The 12,300-nt window shown below is 36.6% G+C and overlaps 1 protein-coding gene across 4 annotated transcripts; it reads right to left on the reverse strand.

Moving 5' to 3' along the window:
- Window positions 1-627: 627 nt before the first annotated feature.
- Window positions 628-12,012, reverse strand: LOC146572592 (uncharacterized). 4 transcript variants are annotated; one of them, XM_085276814.1, is made up of 17 exons: window positions 11,889-12,012; window positions 9,489-9,540; window positions 9,223-9,261; window positions 8,528-8,671; window positions 6,139-6,443; window positions 5,802-5,866; window positions 5,571-5,710; window positions 5,128-5,462; window positions 4,785-4,849; window positions 4,554-4,693; window positions 4,111-4,445; window positions 3,768-3,832; window positions 3,537-3,676; window positions 3,094-3,428; window positions 2,866-2,927; window positions 2,637-2,770; window positions 628-2,466 (listed from the first exon to the last, which is right to left on the reverse strand). In XM_085276814.1, exons 2-17 carry the CDS (start codon window positions 9,520-9,522, stop codon window positions 2,378-2,380), a joined length of 2,427 nt encoding a protein of 808 aa, XP_085132940.1. In that variant the 5' UTR covers window positions 9,523-9,540; window positions 11,889-12,012; the 3' UTR covers window positions 628-2,377. The 4 variants fall into 4 exon arrangements, with proteins under 4 accessions (XP_085132940.1, XP_085132941.1, XP_085132942.1 ...); XM_085276815.1 differs by lacking the exon at window positions 11,889-12,012 and adding an exon at window positions 10,868-11,001; XM_085276816.1 differs by lacking the exon at window positions 8,528-8,671 and having other exon boundaries at window positions 11,889-12,010.
- Between the last annotated feature and the right edge of the window lie 288 nt (window positions 12,013-12,300).

Genomic DNA, 12,300 nt, shown 5'->3' on the forward strand with positions numbered 1-12,300 from the left:
GTGTGACTTGTAAATAAAAACAATTTTGTACACAACCTATTGAACCCAGTTCTTTTTATTCTTCTACTGGACAGAGAAGACGCAGACTCAAAGTATTTATAATCATTTTATGATTCTTTACTTCTTTACCTCTGCCCTTACTTGATGTGTGTGTGTGTGTGTGTGTGTGTGTGTGTGTGTGTGTGTGTGTGTGTGTGTGTGTGTGTGTGTGTGTGTGTGTGTGTGTGTGTTGCTTAGTTCCGCTTTTCTGTCTGTACATGTGTTTTCTGTTCTTAATATACTGCCTCTGCAGCTCTGCACAAGACTTCCTGTTCTGCACAGTTCCAGTCTGGCTGAGCAATTGGTTTGTGAGTCAAAGCTGGCCTTCCTTTATACAGGCCTTTATTATAAAATACATAGAACAAAATACACAGAAAATAAGCACTAGAAAAGATATATATTCCCTAATAAACCAGAGATTTCACAGCTTTTCATGTACTTCTACCTCTCTCACCATCAGACCTATAAGAGTTCAAGTTTGCTTTGGAAATCATGGATACAGCTAATGAGTGACCATTAGTGTGATCAACATGAAGTCTCCATCCTAAACACAAGCAGAGTCTGAGAGTTACACTTCCACAAGAAGAGCCCATTTACAACTATTGAATTTATTTGGACATTTAGAACAATAAAATAAATGCTACATTACAGTAGAGTGAGAGCAGGTATATCCATTGAGGTTGAGCTGCAGGTGTGATACACAGAGAATTAAAAAACAATATTGTGTAAATGGATTGTTGTCTGCTACTTTGCTCCTTCATTTGAAAGTACATCAAAGCCTGTGGTCCTCTACCTGTAGTAGAGTAGTTTGTAAACAGTAGTTTGCAAGGGAAACACATTTGTACTTGTTTCTTGGTAGCTCCTGTTGTTTTTTCCTGGATTCTGGTAGTAGCCAGGGATACATTCATGACTATGGCTAACAGCCAGTCTTAACAATCCCAGTTTGATCTATAATCTACTATCCTTGGATATCGGCTCTGAAAATAATAGGTCTAGTAATAAGATGACACATCTTTGATAAAGAAGTTCAATACAGCAACCCTTTGTTTGTGTTAGTTGGCTTGACAAAACCTAAGCCCCAGTTAAAGATTTCATACCTGTTCATTGAGGTGTCAAAAGTAGAGACAGTTTGTACTTTAGTAGAAGTACAGATACCAGTGTTAAAGAATGCTGCAATAAAAGTTGAAGTACTGATTCAACTCCTTTACTCAAGTAAAAGTAAAAAAGTACAGGTTGTGAAATATACTTCACACTACTTCCACTACAGTGACAACATTACTACATAAAAGTAGCTTCTTGAAGACAATTTCGACCACCTATTTTTATGCAGAGCCAACTGAACCTTGTGCTATATCAATGTTCACGTGTTTAAAGTTCACATGGTGATTTAGGCTCTTGCTTGACACAGAACACTCTGACTTTAATCTCAAAATAGCTCCTTAACGCATTAATTGTTTTGTAGTACACAAACCTGGTAATTGTCATAATCTTTATTTTGATAAATATAAAGTTCACAAATCTACAAATCACATTCACCACACCACTAATAATTATTATTTGCAGTAGTTTTTCCTTCTTCTGATATTAAAAGGAAAAAATGCAGAGTAAAAGAGATGGCATTTACAAATCACAAGAAGCATATTAAGCCTAAGATTCTAGTACTTGGTTGAATAAATAATGGTTTTATTAATTTCATTATAGAGGCATACAGATCTTTTAATCAATGCACTAATTAATCAATGAAAAGAAGAAAAACAACTTATTTTTATTAAGACAGTAGCATGTAAATATTTTGCTAGACTAGTATGCTGTTTCTCATTTAAAGTCCACCTTCCAAACTATTCACCTGATACTGTATGATTATGACAGAATCAATCACTTGTCTGCTGCATCAAGATCATTTCAGTTCAACTCACATCATTAAATATGCACATCTTCTCTTTCACCATTTAACTCAATAATATGTTTGGATATTAATTCGCATCTTGCAATGCATATTGTAAATTAATATGTATGTTTTTTATAGTTTTTTTTAATGCCACAATAGCAACGAAAACAAGTGCACTAACAAGCTAATGTGTTACTCACAAGTAACTGCCAATACGTTGCCAAAAAGTATTAGATATTTTGCACCATAAATTTGTGTCTGGAAAATACTATAAGATATATATATTAATCTTTTACACTCAGCACACATCTGAGCACCAAATTACTTCATCTTGGTAAATTTCATAATGCTAGCTTCTTATATCTTTTGTTTTTCCTTTGGTCGGCACACCCGGTTTTATAGCACAGTAAAAACTTTTGGTGAAGTCACTGGAGTGAACTTGAGTGGTGCCTACATGTTGATCATGATTTGTGCCACAGTCAACAGTGTTAGCGCCCATATGCCAATTGTAGACTGAAGACTGGTTGATGATGACACTCCTGGAATATTGAAAAAAAAAAAAAGGTACCTCCATAAAATTCTCTGGACTTATAAACTTGAGTTCTCATCTTGCTTTTATGTGTAACACTGACAGCACAATTATACAACATTATATAGGGTAGTTTACATTAATAAATTCAAACTGCAGAATATGTGGCCAGAAACTTACTTATACTGCCTTCTATGATGCCCAGTGTGGTATTTTGGAGTGCTTGTGTCAGCGCTGTAGTTGCATTAGTTAGTGATGGAACCGAGCTTTGATTTTGGAACACAAGAGTCATGTTGACAACTACTGATCCATTCCTAGAATGACAAAGACAGAAGCAATACTTCTTAAAAGCAGTTGAAGGACAGATATCTAAGAAAAACATAAGTCATGGACAGAAATTTAGCCTTACTTAAAGCTGTTAACCCTGGAGCGTAGGAATGATCCAAAGACATTTTTAACCAGTCTGTTTATCTGAAAGAGAACATTATTGTGAAGTGTTTACAAGTGTTTAATGAAGGTTAAAGGAAGAAATGAAAGTCTCTTAAATCATATATAGTTCCAAGAATATATACATTTTACATTATTATGCTAGCCGACATTTAGGTTTGTTTGTTAGCACATAGTATTGGTGTCTTACCTCATTGGTCACTTTTTGAGCTAAAGCCTGAAAAGCTGATGAACTTGAGTTTGCGAGGTCTGCTGTAAAAGTTTGGCTGAGACTGAATATCAGACCAAGGGCTCCTTGACTTGCAGTAGGAGGATCTGTTGATGCAGTGCTGGTAGTTGTTGTGGGTAATGTTGTCACTGTAGTGGAAGTGGTTGTTGTATTTGGAGACACAGTTGTAGCTGCAGTTGTATTGGAAACCACTGCTGTAGCTGCAGTTGTATTGGAAACCACTGCTGTAGCTGCAGTTGTTGCAGCTGTAGTAATGTTAGAAGCAGTGGTTGGGGTTGTTGTAATATTGAGCTCAGCTGCGGAAGCAAAGAAAGTGGAAACTGTAACTGTACCGGTGATTTATCAATAAAGAATTACTAATTTATTTTAGATAAAGAATTAAATACGTTTGGTTAAATACTTACTTGCATTAAGACTGCCTGGTATAATGTTCAGGGAAGAAGAGTTAATATTTGCAGGGAGTTCTGAGGTTAAATTGTTTACTGTAGGAACTGAGGCTTTGTCTTGGAATACAAGAGTCATATCGGTAACCACTGATCCTGACCTTTATTGGTAAAGAGAGAAAGAAATACTTTTATGGCAGGAAGTGACTAGTAAATATCTGGAAAAACTACATTATCAAATTTTGGCCTTACCGGAATGATTTAACAAAGGAACGAAGGAAGGATGATCTATAGACACGTTTACATGCAGCATTTACCTGAAAGATAAAATGTAGTTTTATACTTTTACAGCAGATGCACATGCCATTGCCTGTATGAATCTGAGGCTTTCATAAATATCATCTTGCAAATCAAATGGATTTACAAAACTAAACAGGACTTAGAAGATTTAATAACCAAACTAAATATGAATAAATGAATGTAAAGAAGAAGAAGAAGAAGACCAGGGAAAGAGGCATTTCAGTATTTTAACCATTGCCAATTTTCAGTGAGTTTTATGTAGGCCAACAGAATATCAGCACTGTTGCCGTCTTACCTCATTGGTCACTTTTTGAGCTAAAGCCTGAAAAGCTGATGAACTTGGGTTTGCGAGGTCTGCTGTAAAAGTTTGGCTGAGACTGAATATCAGACCAAGGGCTCCTTGACTTGCAGTAGGAGGATCTGTTGATGCAGTGCTGGTAGTTGTTGTGGGTAATGTTGTCACTGTAGTGGAAGGGGTTGTTGTATTTGGAGACACAGTTGTAGCTGCAGTTGTATTGGAAACCACTGCTGTAGCTGCAGTTGTATTGGAAACCACTGCTGTAGCTGCAGTTGTTGCAGCTGTAGTAATGTTAGAAGCAGTGGTTGGAGTTGTTGTAATATTGAGCACAGCTGCGGAAGCAAAGAAAGTGGAAACTGTAACTGTACCAGTGATTTATCAATAAAGAATTACTAATTTATTTTAGATAAAGAATTAAATACGTTTGGTTAAATACTTACTTGCATTAAGACTGCCTGGTATAATGTTCAGGGAAGAAGAGTTAATATTTGCAGGGAGTTCTGAGGTTAAATTGTTTACTGTAGGAACTGAGGCTTTGTCTTGGAATACAAGAGTCATATCGGTAACCACTGATCCTGACCTTTATTGGTAAAGAGAGAAAGAAATACTTTTATGGCAGGAAGTGACTAGTAAATATCTGGAAAAACTACATTATCAAATTTTGGCCTTACCGGAATGATTTAACAAAGGAACGAAGGAAGGATGATCCATAGACACGTTTACATGCAGCATTTACCTGAAAGATAAAATGTAGTTTTATACTTTTACAGCAGATGCACATGCCATTGCCTGTATGAATCTGAGGCTTTCATAAATATCATCTTGCAAATCAAATGGATTTACAAAACTAAACAGGACTTAGAAGATTTAATAACCAAACTAAATATGAATAAATGAATGTAAAGAAGAAGAAGAAGAAGACCAGGGAAAGAGGCATTTCAGTATTTTAACCATTGCCAATTTACAGTGAGTTTTATGTAGGCCAACAGAATATCAGCACTGTTGCCGTCTTACCTCATTGGTCACTTTTTGAGCTAAAGCCTGAAAAGCTGATGAACTTGGGTTTGCGAGGTCTGCTGTAAAAGTTTGGCTGAGACTGAATATCAGACCAAGGGCTCCTTGACTTGCAGTAGGAGGATCTGTTGATGCAGTGCTGGTAGTTGTTGTGGGTAATGTTGTCACTGTAGTGGAAGGGGTTGTTGTATTTGGAGACACAGTTGTAGCTGCAGTTGTATTGGAAACCACTGCTGTAGCTGCAGTTGTATTGGAAACCACTGCTGTAGCTGCAGTTGTTGCAGCTGTAGTAATGTTAGAAGCAGTGGTTGGGGTTGTTGTAATATTGAGCACAGCTGCGGAAGCAAAGAAAGTGGAAACTGTAACTGTACCGGTGATTTATCAATAAAGAATTACTAATTTATTTTAGATAAAGAATTAAATACGTTTGGTTAAATACTTACTTGCATTAAGACTGCCTGGTATAATGTTCAGGGAAGAAGAGTTAATATTTGCAGGGAGTTCTGAGGTTAAATTGTTTACTGTAGGAACTGAGGCTTTGTCTTGGAATACAAGAGTCATATCGGTAACCACTGATCCTGACCTTTATTGGTAAAGAGAGAAAGAAATACTTTTATGGCAGGAAGTGACTAGTAAATATCTGGAAAAACTACATTATCAAATTTTGGCCTTACCGGAATGATTTAACAAAGGAACGAAGGAAGGATGATCCATAGACACGTTTACATGCAGCATTTACCTGAAAGATAAAATGTAGTTTTATACTTTTACAGCAGATGCACATGCCATTGCCTGTATGAATCTGAGGCTTTCATAAATATCATCTTGCAAATCAAATGGATTTACAAAACTAAACAGGACTTAGAAGATTTAATAACCAAACTAAATATGAATAAATGAATGTAAAGAAGAAGAAGACCAGGGAAAGAGGCATTTCAGTATTTTAACCATTGCCAATTTACAGTGAGTTTTATGTAGGCCAACAGAATATCAGCACTGTTGCCGTCTTACCTCATTGGTCACTTTTTGAGCTAAAGCCTGAAAAGCTGGTGAACTTGGGTCTGCGAGGTCTGCTGTAAAAGTTTGGCTGAGACTGAATATCAGACCAAGGGCTCCTTGACTTGCAGTAGGAGGATCTGTTGATGCAGTGCTGGTAGTTGTTGTGGGTAATGTTGTCACTGTAGTGGAAGTGGTTGTTGTATTTGGAGACACAGTTGTAGCTGCAGTTGTATTGGAACCCACTGTTGTGGCTGCAGTTGTATTAGAGCCCAAAGTTGTCGCTGCATTTGAGGAAGCATTTGTGCCATTGGCAGTAGCTGAGGCAATAGATATAGTTGGAACAAATGTCAGTTACAATATATTATTTTTACAAATGGAGAATTAAAGAATTTCATGAACATGCCACAGATAGGACATTCACTTTTAGTATAAACTGGTACATACTGTATTTTATTAAAGAAAACACGTTTCCTCATAGTCACGGATTGATTTAACAGACACTGATTTTCCTGGTGATAGAGGTTAAAGGTGAGGCTCCTCTTCACTTGTGTGGTTAGACTGAGTGTTGATGAGTTTATGCTGACTGCAAATGAGTTTGGGATAAGTGGTGTTGAAGTCATGTTTACCTGTAGTGAAGTTGTGCTGAGTGGGGTGAGAGCATGCTGACTGGTGCTGTTGGTGAGCATTATAGTGAGGTGATTTGGTGTGGTCAGGTTAAGTGGTGTTAAAGGTGTGTTGACTTGTGGTGAGGTTGTAGAGGCTACTGGTAAGGTCATGCTGAATGGTGCCATTGGTGCTAATGGTACTATGGTCACCTTAATTGGTGTAACTGGGTTAACTGCTGTTCAAGTCATGTTGACTTGTAGTGAGGTTGTACTGAGTGCCAATGGGCTTGTGCTGACTGGTGCTATTGATTTGGATGGTGCTGAGGGCATGTTATCTGGTGTGGCTGAGGTTGAGTTTAGGGATGGACCGATCCGATATTACGGTATCGGTCCGATACTGACCTAAATTACTGGATCGGATATCGGAGAGAAATAAAAAATGTAATCCGATCCATTAAATATCACAAAAGCACTTCACAAAACTTGCAACATGGCGTAACTCAGCTCATAACCTTAGCGTGTCGGAGCAGTATGTGTCACGTGATAGAGCGGCTGTGGCGTGCAAGACTTGCTGGCAGTCAGCATTTGGATCCTCGCTACCAAACCGGCATTTCATCTCCGAGAAAGTGATCCCAGAGAGAAGTAAAGCAAGTGTGTAAGTTCATCTCTGGATGTTTGTAAAGCATTCCCACGTTAAGCTTAACAACCGATATATGGAGCGACTGCCTCTTCTCTCACCCTCCCTCTCCTGTTACTACTTCAATCATGAAACTGATCAATGATCAGCTGATCGGCTTTTCTGTTGCGAGTCCCGTTTCTCTTGTTTATTTATCGCCAACTTTGCACCAGAAAGAGGAAACCAGCGGCTGAACAACAGCAGCACATTTAAGCTTGATAAGCTGTTCTTAGAATTTATTTAAGATTACTTTCTACACCAGGATCCTTTTCTACGTAGTTGACGGCTGGTAACTGTGCAGGGGCGGATCTAGCAAAGTTTAGCCAAGGGGGCCGATAGGGCATTAACAGGGAAAAGGGGGGCCCAAAGAATATGTTTCTTTTTTATTCTCATTTAAAATGTCTAGCTTTTAATAAACAATTATCTGAATCTTACAACCAAAGTTTTAATCAGAGGTAAAATGTATAGAAGTCATTACTGTATATAGTAACTATTAAGTCTAATACATACCCTAGTAAGCTATAGTACCTTTTCCATCTGTGCAGTCTGCAATTCTGTTGAAAAAAGATGCTGAATCTATTTAATTATTGTAGAAAAATAATTGATTTCTGTGCATTTTTTTTTACATGTGCATTAAATTAAGGTTGATTACGTCGATTATGCATCACGAGCCAGAGGATGGGGGGTAGTTCCCTATTTTTATTTTTTTTTTACTGGGAGTTTGCAACCCTATCAGTTAGGTTGTTTAATATTTCTGCTAAGTACTCTTTAAAATACCAGAATAGGGAGGATGGTGTAGGTTTAAGTTTATTAGCTCAGTATTGCTGAACCATGAAATATTTTGTGTGCAGTGTGTTTTTTACATACAGGTATAACAGAATAGCTTTAGTGTTTTGTTTTTAAAACATGAGTATGAACCTATACAAAATGCAGCAAGATATTAAAAAAACTGTTTTATTGATTAAAAAATAAACTATATTGGATTCCTATCGGTATCAGCAGGTATCCGATTTTGATTTTGTTCTAAAGTCCACTACTTAAAATCTTTTTAGTGGATTATGGAACATAATAAATTAACTGTCATTCATATATTGAATGCGCACGATTTGTATTAGATTACCTGAAGATGATGTTGTGGTGGGTTGTAATGAGGTTATGTTTGAGTTTATTGGTGCTGAGGTTCCAAAAACTGTTGGTGGAGTTGTACCTTCTGGTGGTGAGGTTGCACTGCTTGGTACTGATGTAATGTTTACCAGAGATGCGACTGTGTTAAATAAAAGGTAATTATTGTAAAAAGAAAAGGCATTGGTGAGGTTGCATTTCCCATTGAGACTGGGTTGATTGGTGGTGAGGTTAAATGAAAAAGAAGTTATAAGGCAGTAAAAGCATGATTAACTGTAGATGAGCTTGTGGTGTTTGATGATTATAAAGATGAGTTTAGTGGTGGTAGGATTTCGTTTGAGGTTGCATTGCTTGGTACTGATGTTATGTTGATGTCTGATGGGCTTGTGCTAACTGAAAATAGAAGTGTTAGTGGGTTTGGGTTAATAGAATGGGAGTCCCCCATGCCCACATGTTCTTCCACCTCAGCTGTTCAGTATTTTACTCATTGAATACAGTAAAATGCTGACATAGTTGTGCATTAAAAAGAACACTGTCTAGCATGTACATTAGTTTCATTACACTAAAGTTTCTTTAGTTACGTCAAATTGTGGTGGGGGGTGGAGGGATGTCGAACAGAGGAATGGGAGTGAGGGGTGGGGAAATCTTTTAGCCCATTCAGCTCTAGGCTCCTTCAGCTTCTGTTTTTGTTACCTGTTGTTGAATTGTCAGTAGATGCTGCTCCCACTAGTCCTGTAGAATATTAATTGGATTATTATTCTTATCTGAATTTAGGCAAAAAGCAAAATTATACAAATTCAGTCTATACTTTCATATATTTTAAATATAAATTGCTATTAGCATCATCGCTCTATTTGCACTGTCTCAAAATCTCTCACACACACACACATACGTGCAAACACATGAAACCACAAATATCAAGAGAGTGAAATGACAGAAAGATACAACCCAAGAAATACCTGCTAATAGGAGGAGGAATGTAAGAGGTTCCATCCTCCCTCTGCCTGGTTCCTGTAAAACACAACCCTCCATAAATATATTTGTAGTTTTTTGTTTGTTTGTTTGTTTGTTTGTTTTGTGTTGTTTAAATTTTCCCAAAGAAGTAAAATTTGCACTTACAAAAATGTATGAACAAAACAAAATGACTTTTTACTTGTTGACTCTGGTTCAGTTTTCTATTCTATGTCTCCGTTTGGCAGTAGTTTTCATTCACTCATAACAGGTGTGGAAAAGAGTTACAAAACTGCTACAATATGAATAAACTAAAATTACAGAGGACATGTTTGAGAAATACTTTTTCTTTTCATCTGAAATATTTATACTTATATATTACTAAGAAATAATCAAATTAAGAACTGTGGTCTCAGGCATATGGTGTGACAGCATGTATAATGAAATTGAATAAATAATAACAAAATATGAATCTTCTCTCGTGTGTTCTGTGATCAAAATTCTTACTATTTGTCATTTTCTGACATTAAAACTATATATATCATGAATTTATAATCATGTAATTCCATCTTTCTAGTCTATCAGACTGTTTGCAATTAGAAGCCATTTAAGTATTTAATAAATATCAGTATGTATTTGTTAAGTTGAGCTTTTTTCTTTACTTGGAATTCTTTGAAATTCCAAAGAGCAAAGGTACAAGAACTTTTTTTTCATATTCACTGTACATTCAGCTGTCAGTGCAGAGTGGCCACACCTTGACAAGCTAAGCAGGGCAATCTATTATTCAAAATACAAAGAACCACTCAATTACACATTCAGCATACAACTTTTTTGGCTTTAAAAGTGAACCAATTCATTGTTGGCCGGCATTTTCTTGTTATTTAACAGTCTAATGTGAAATGAACAATGGCATTCAAAAATGCATTTGATTAATTTGAGAAAAATACCTGAATGTGAACAGGAAAAACTAACATTGTGAGAAACTTTCAGAAAACAGTCATCCAAATTTAGAAATGTGATGATGAAAACTCCCAATTTAATTAAGAATGTATGAATCTACAGCTTATTAATAGACTTCTCAAAGCTTATAAAATCAATTAGAACATACAAAACTTTGACCTTTTTGGTGTAAACTAATTATGCATTCATTGTATTTTTAACATGTATTTGTGTATCAGAATTGACTGTGCAGCAGCATTTTAGTTAGTGATAAAAAAATTTTTATTCTTTCTGAATCTAATTCAAATGACTGTCATATGAAAAATATATTTATAACCAGTAAGAAGTCTGGTCTCAGCCCTATGTTACAGCTTTTACACTCAACACAGTGTTAGTGACATCATGAATAATAAACATACATATATAATAAAAGCCTTCTCTCACGTACTTTATTGTCTGTGAAGGTTCTCAGTCATCCAGGTCATCGTAGTCAAAGGAGCTTGCAAAGAAAAGCGTCTGGACTTCTTTAAGTTGCTTGAAGACGTTTCACCTCTCATCCGAGAAGCTTCTTCAGTTCTAAGGTCAAATGGTGGAGAGTCCCAGATATAAACCTAGTGGGAGTTTCCCCCCACAGAGGGACAAAAGGACCCCCTGATGATCCTCTAATCGCCTGAGCCAAGGTGTGAAGCTGGGTGTGGGTCCCAATCAGCCAGAGTTTTGGGTGAGCTCATTGTGAAACCTGGCCCCACCTTATCATGCGAATTCCTGAGGTCAGATGGCCCAGGATGTGAGTGGGCGTTAAGGCGTCTGGGAAGGGATCTCAAAACTGGATTATAGATGGCAGAGAGTTGGTGTCGTAAACCCCCGCCTCTGTTCAAAGATGGTCGCTCACAGTGGACATAGATGGCTTCTTTCACTCCTCTTTCAAACCATCTGTCCTCTCTGTCCAAAATGTGAACATTGGCATCCTTCTGGGACTCTCCACCATTTGACCTTAGAACTGAAGAAGCTTCTCGGATGAGAGGTGAAACGTCTTCAAGCAACTTAAAGAAGTCCAGACGCTTTTCTTTGCAAGCTCCTTTGACCACGTACTTTATTATTAAGACGCTGTCTGCTACTCTAGAACATAAAAAATGACTTAATCTGATTTATTAATAATAATATCATGCAATGTCTAAATGTTTTGTATATTATTGGTTTGATCATATTATGATCATTTAAGTCTTTAATAAATATAAATGTGTGTTTGTTAAATATGTTTTTGTTTAAACAAGGATTAAACACACGCAAAAGTACAAAAACATTTTCTCGTATTTGTTATACAGAGCTGTCAGTGCAGAATGATGACACCTTGACAAGAAATTAGATGTTGGTGGTGTAAATTAATTCCTTATTAATTATAATTTTAAATATTTACTTGTGTTAATATCGGAATTTAAAAAATAAAAAAAAATAAAAATTTCTCTTACCTCTTGGGAGTCTAACTGTGCAGCAGTATTCTTTTAGTCAGTATTAACCGCACCCTGAATGGTAGGCTAACTAGGCAACAGACTCCTTACCAGCTGGAGTCCAAATAAGTAACTGAAGACTTGTGCCTTTGGTTATTTGTAAGTGAAGGAAGCAAGAAATTCTTGCTTTTTCAAAGTGTGACATAACTAGCTGGACTTGTTTTGTTCATCATTTTCTAAGCAAAGAGAATGTTGAAAGTCTTAAGGTGCAATCACAATGCCGAGCCCATTCTTTCAGTTTCACACTTTCATACATTTCAAAATCTTGTCATGAGTAGTGCTGCAAGGACTACTGATTAAATTGTATCATTAGTACTTGCAATAAACACTGCTCTGGGTTTGAGTTGTCTTTAAACAAACTATGGTTAAACAA

The sequence above is a fragment of the Mchenga conophoros genome, linkage group LG6 (assembly GCF_057382185.1).
Source record: "Mchenga conophoros isolate Kocher_MC1m ecotype Shallow Benthic linkage group LG6, M_conophoros_male_GT1.1, whole genome shotgun sequence".
NCBI classification, from domain to species: Eukaryota; Metazoa; Chordata; class Actinopteri; order Cichliformes; family Cichlidae; genus Mchenga; species Mchenga conophoros.

Excerpts from the sequence above, each read along its gene's own strand:
- LOC146572592 (XM_085276814.1), bottom strand. The coding sequence starts at position 9,522 with ATGGAACCTCTTACATTCCTCCTCCTATTAGCAG. Across the intron at positions 2,771-2,865 it reads TCCAGGGTTAACAGCTTTAA|GAATGGATCAGTAGTTGTCA; the intron begins GTAAGGCTAAAT and ends TTGTCATTCTAG. Across the intron at positions 2,467-2,636 it reads CATCATAGAAGGCAGTATAA|GAGTGTCATCATCAACCAGT; the intron begins GTAAGTTTCTGG and ends TCAATATTCCAG.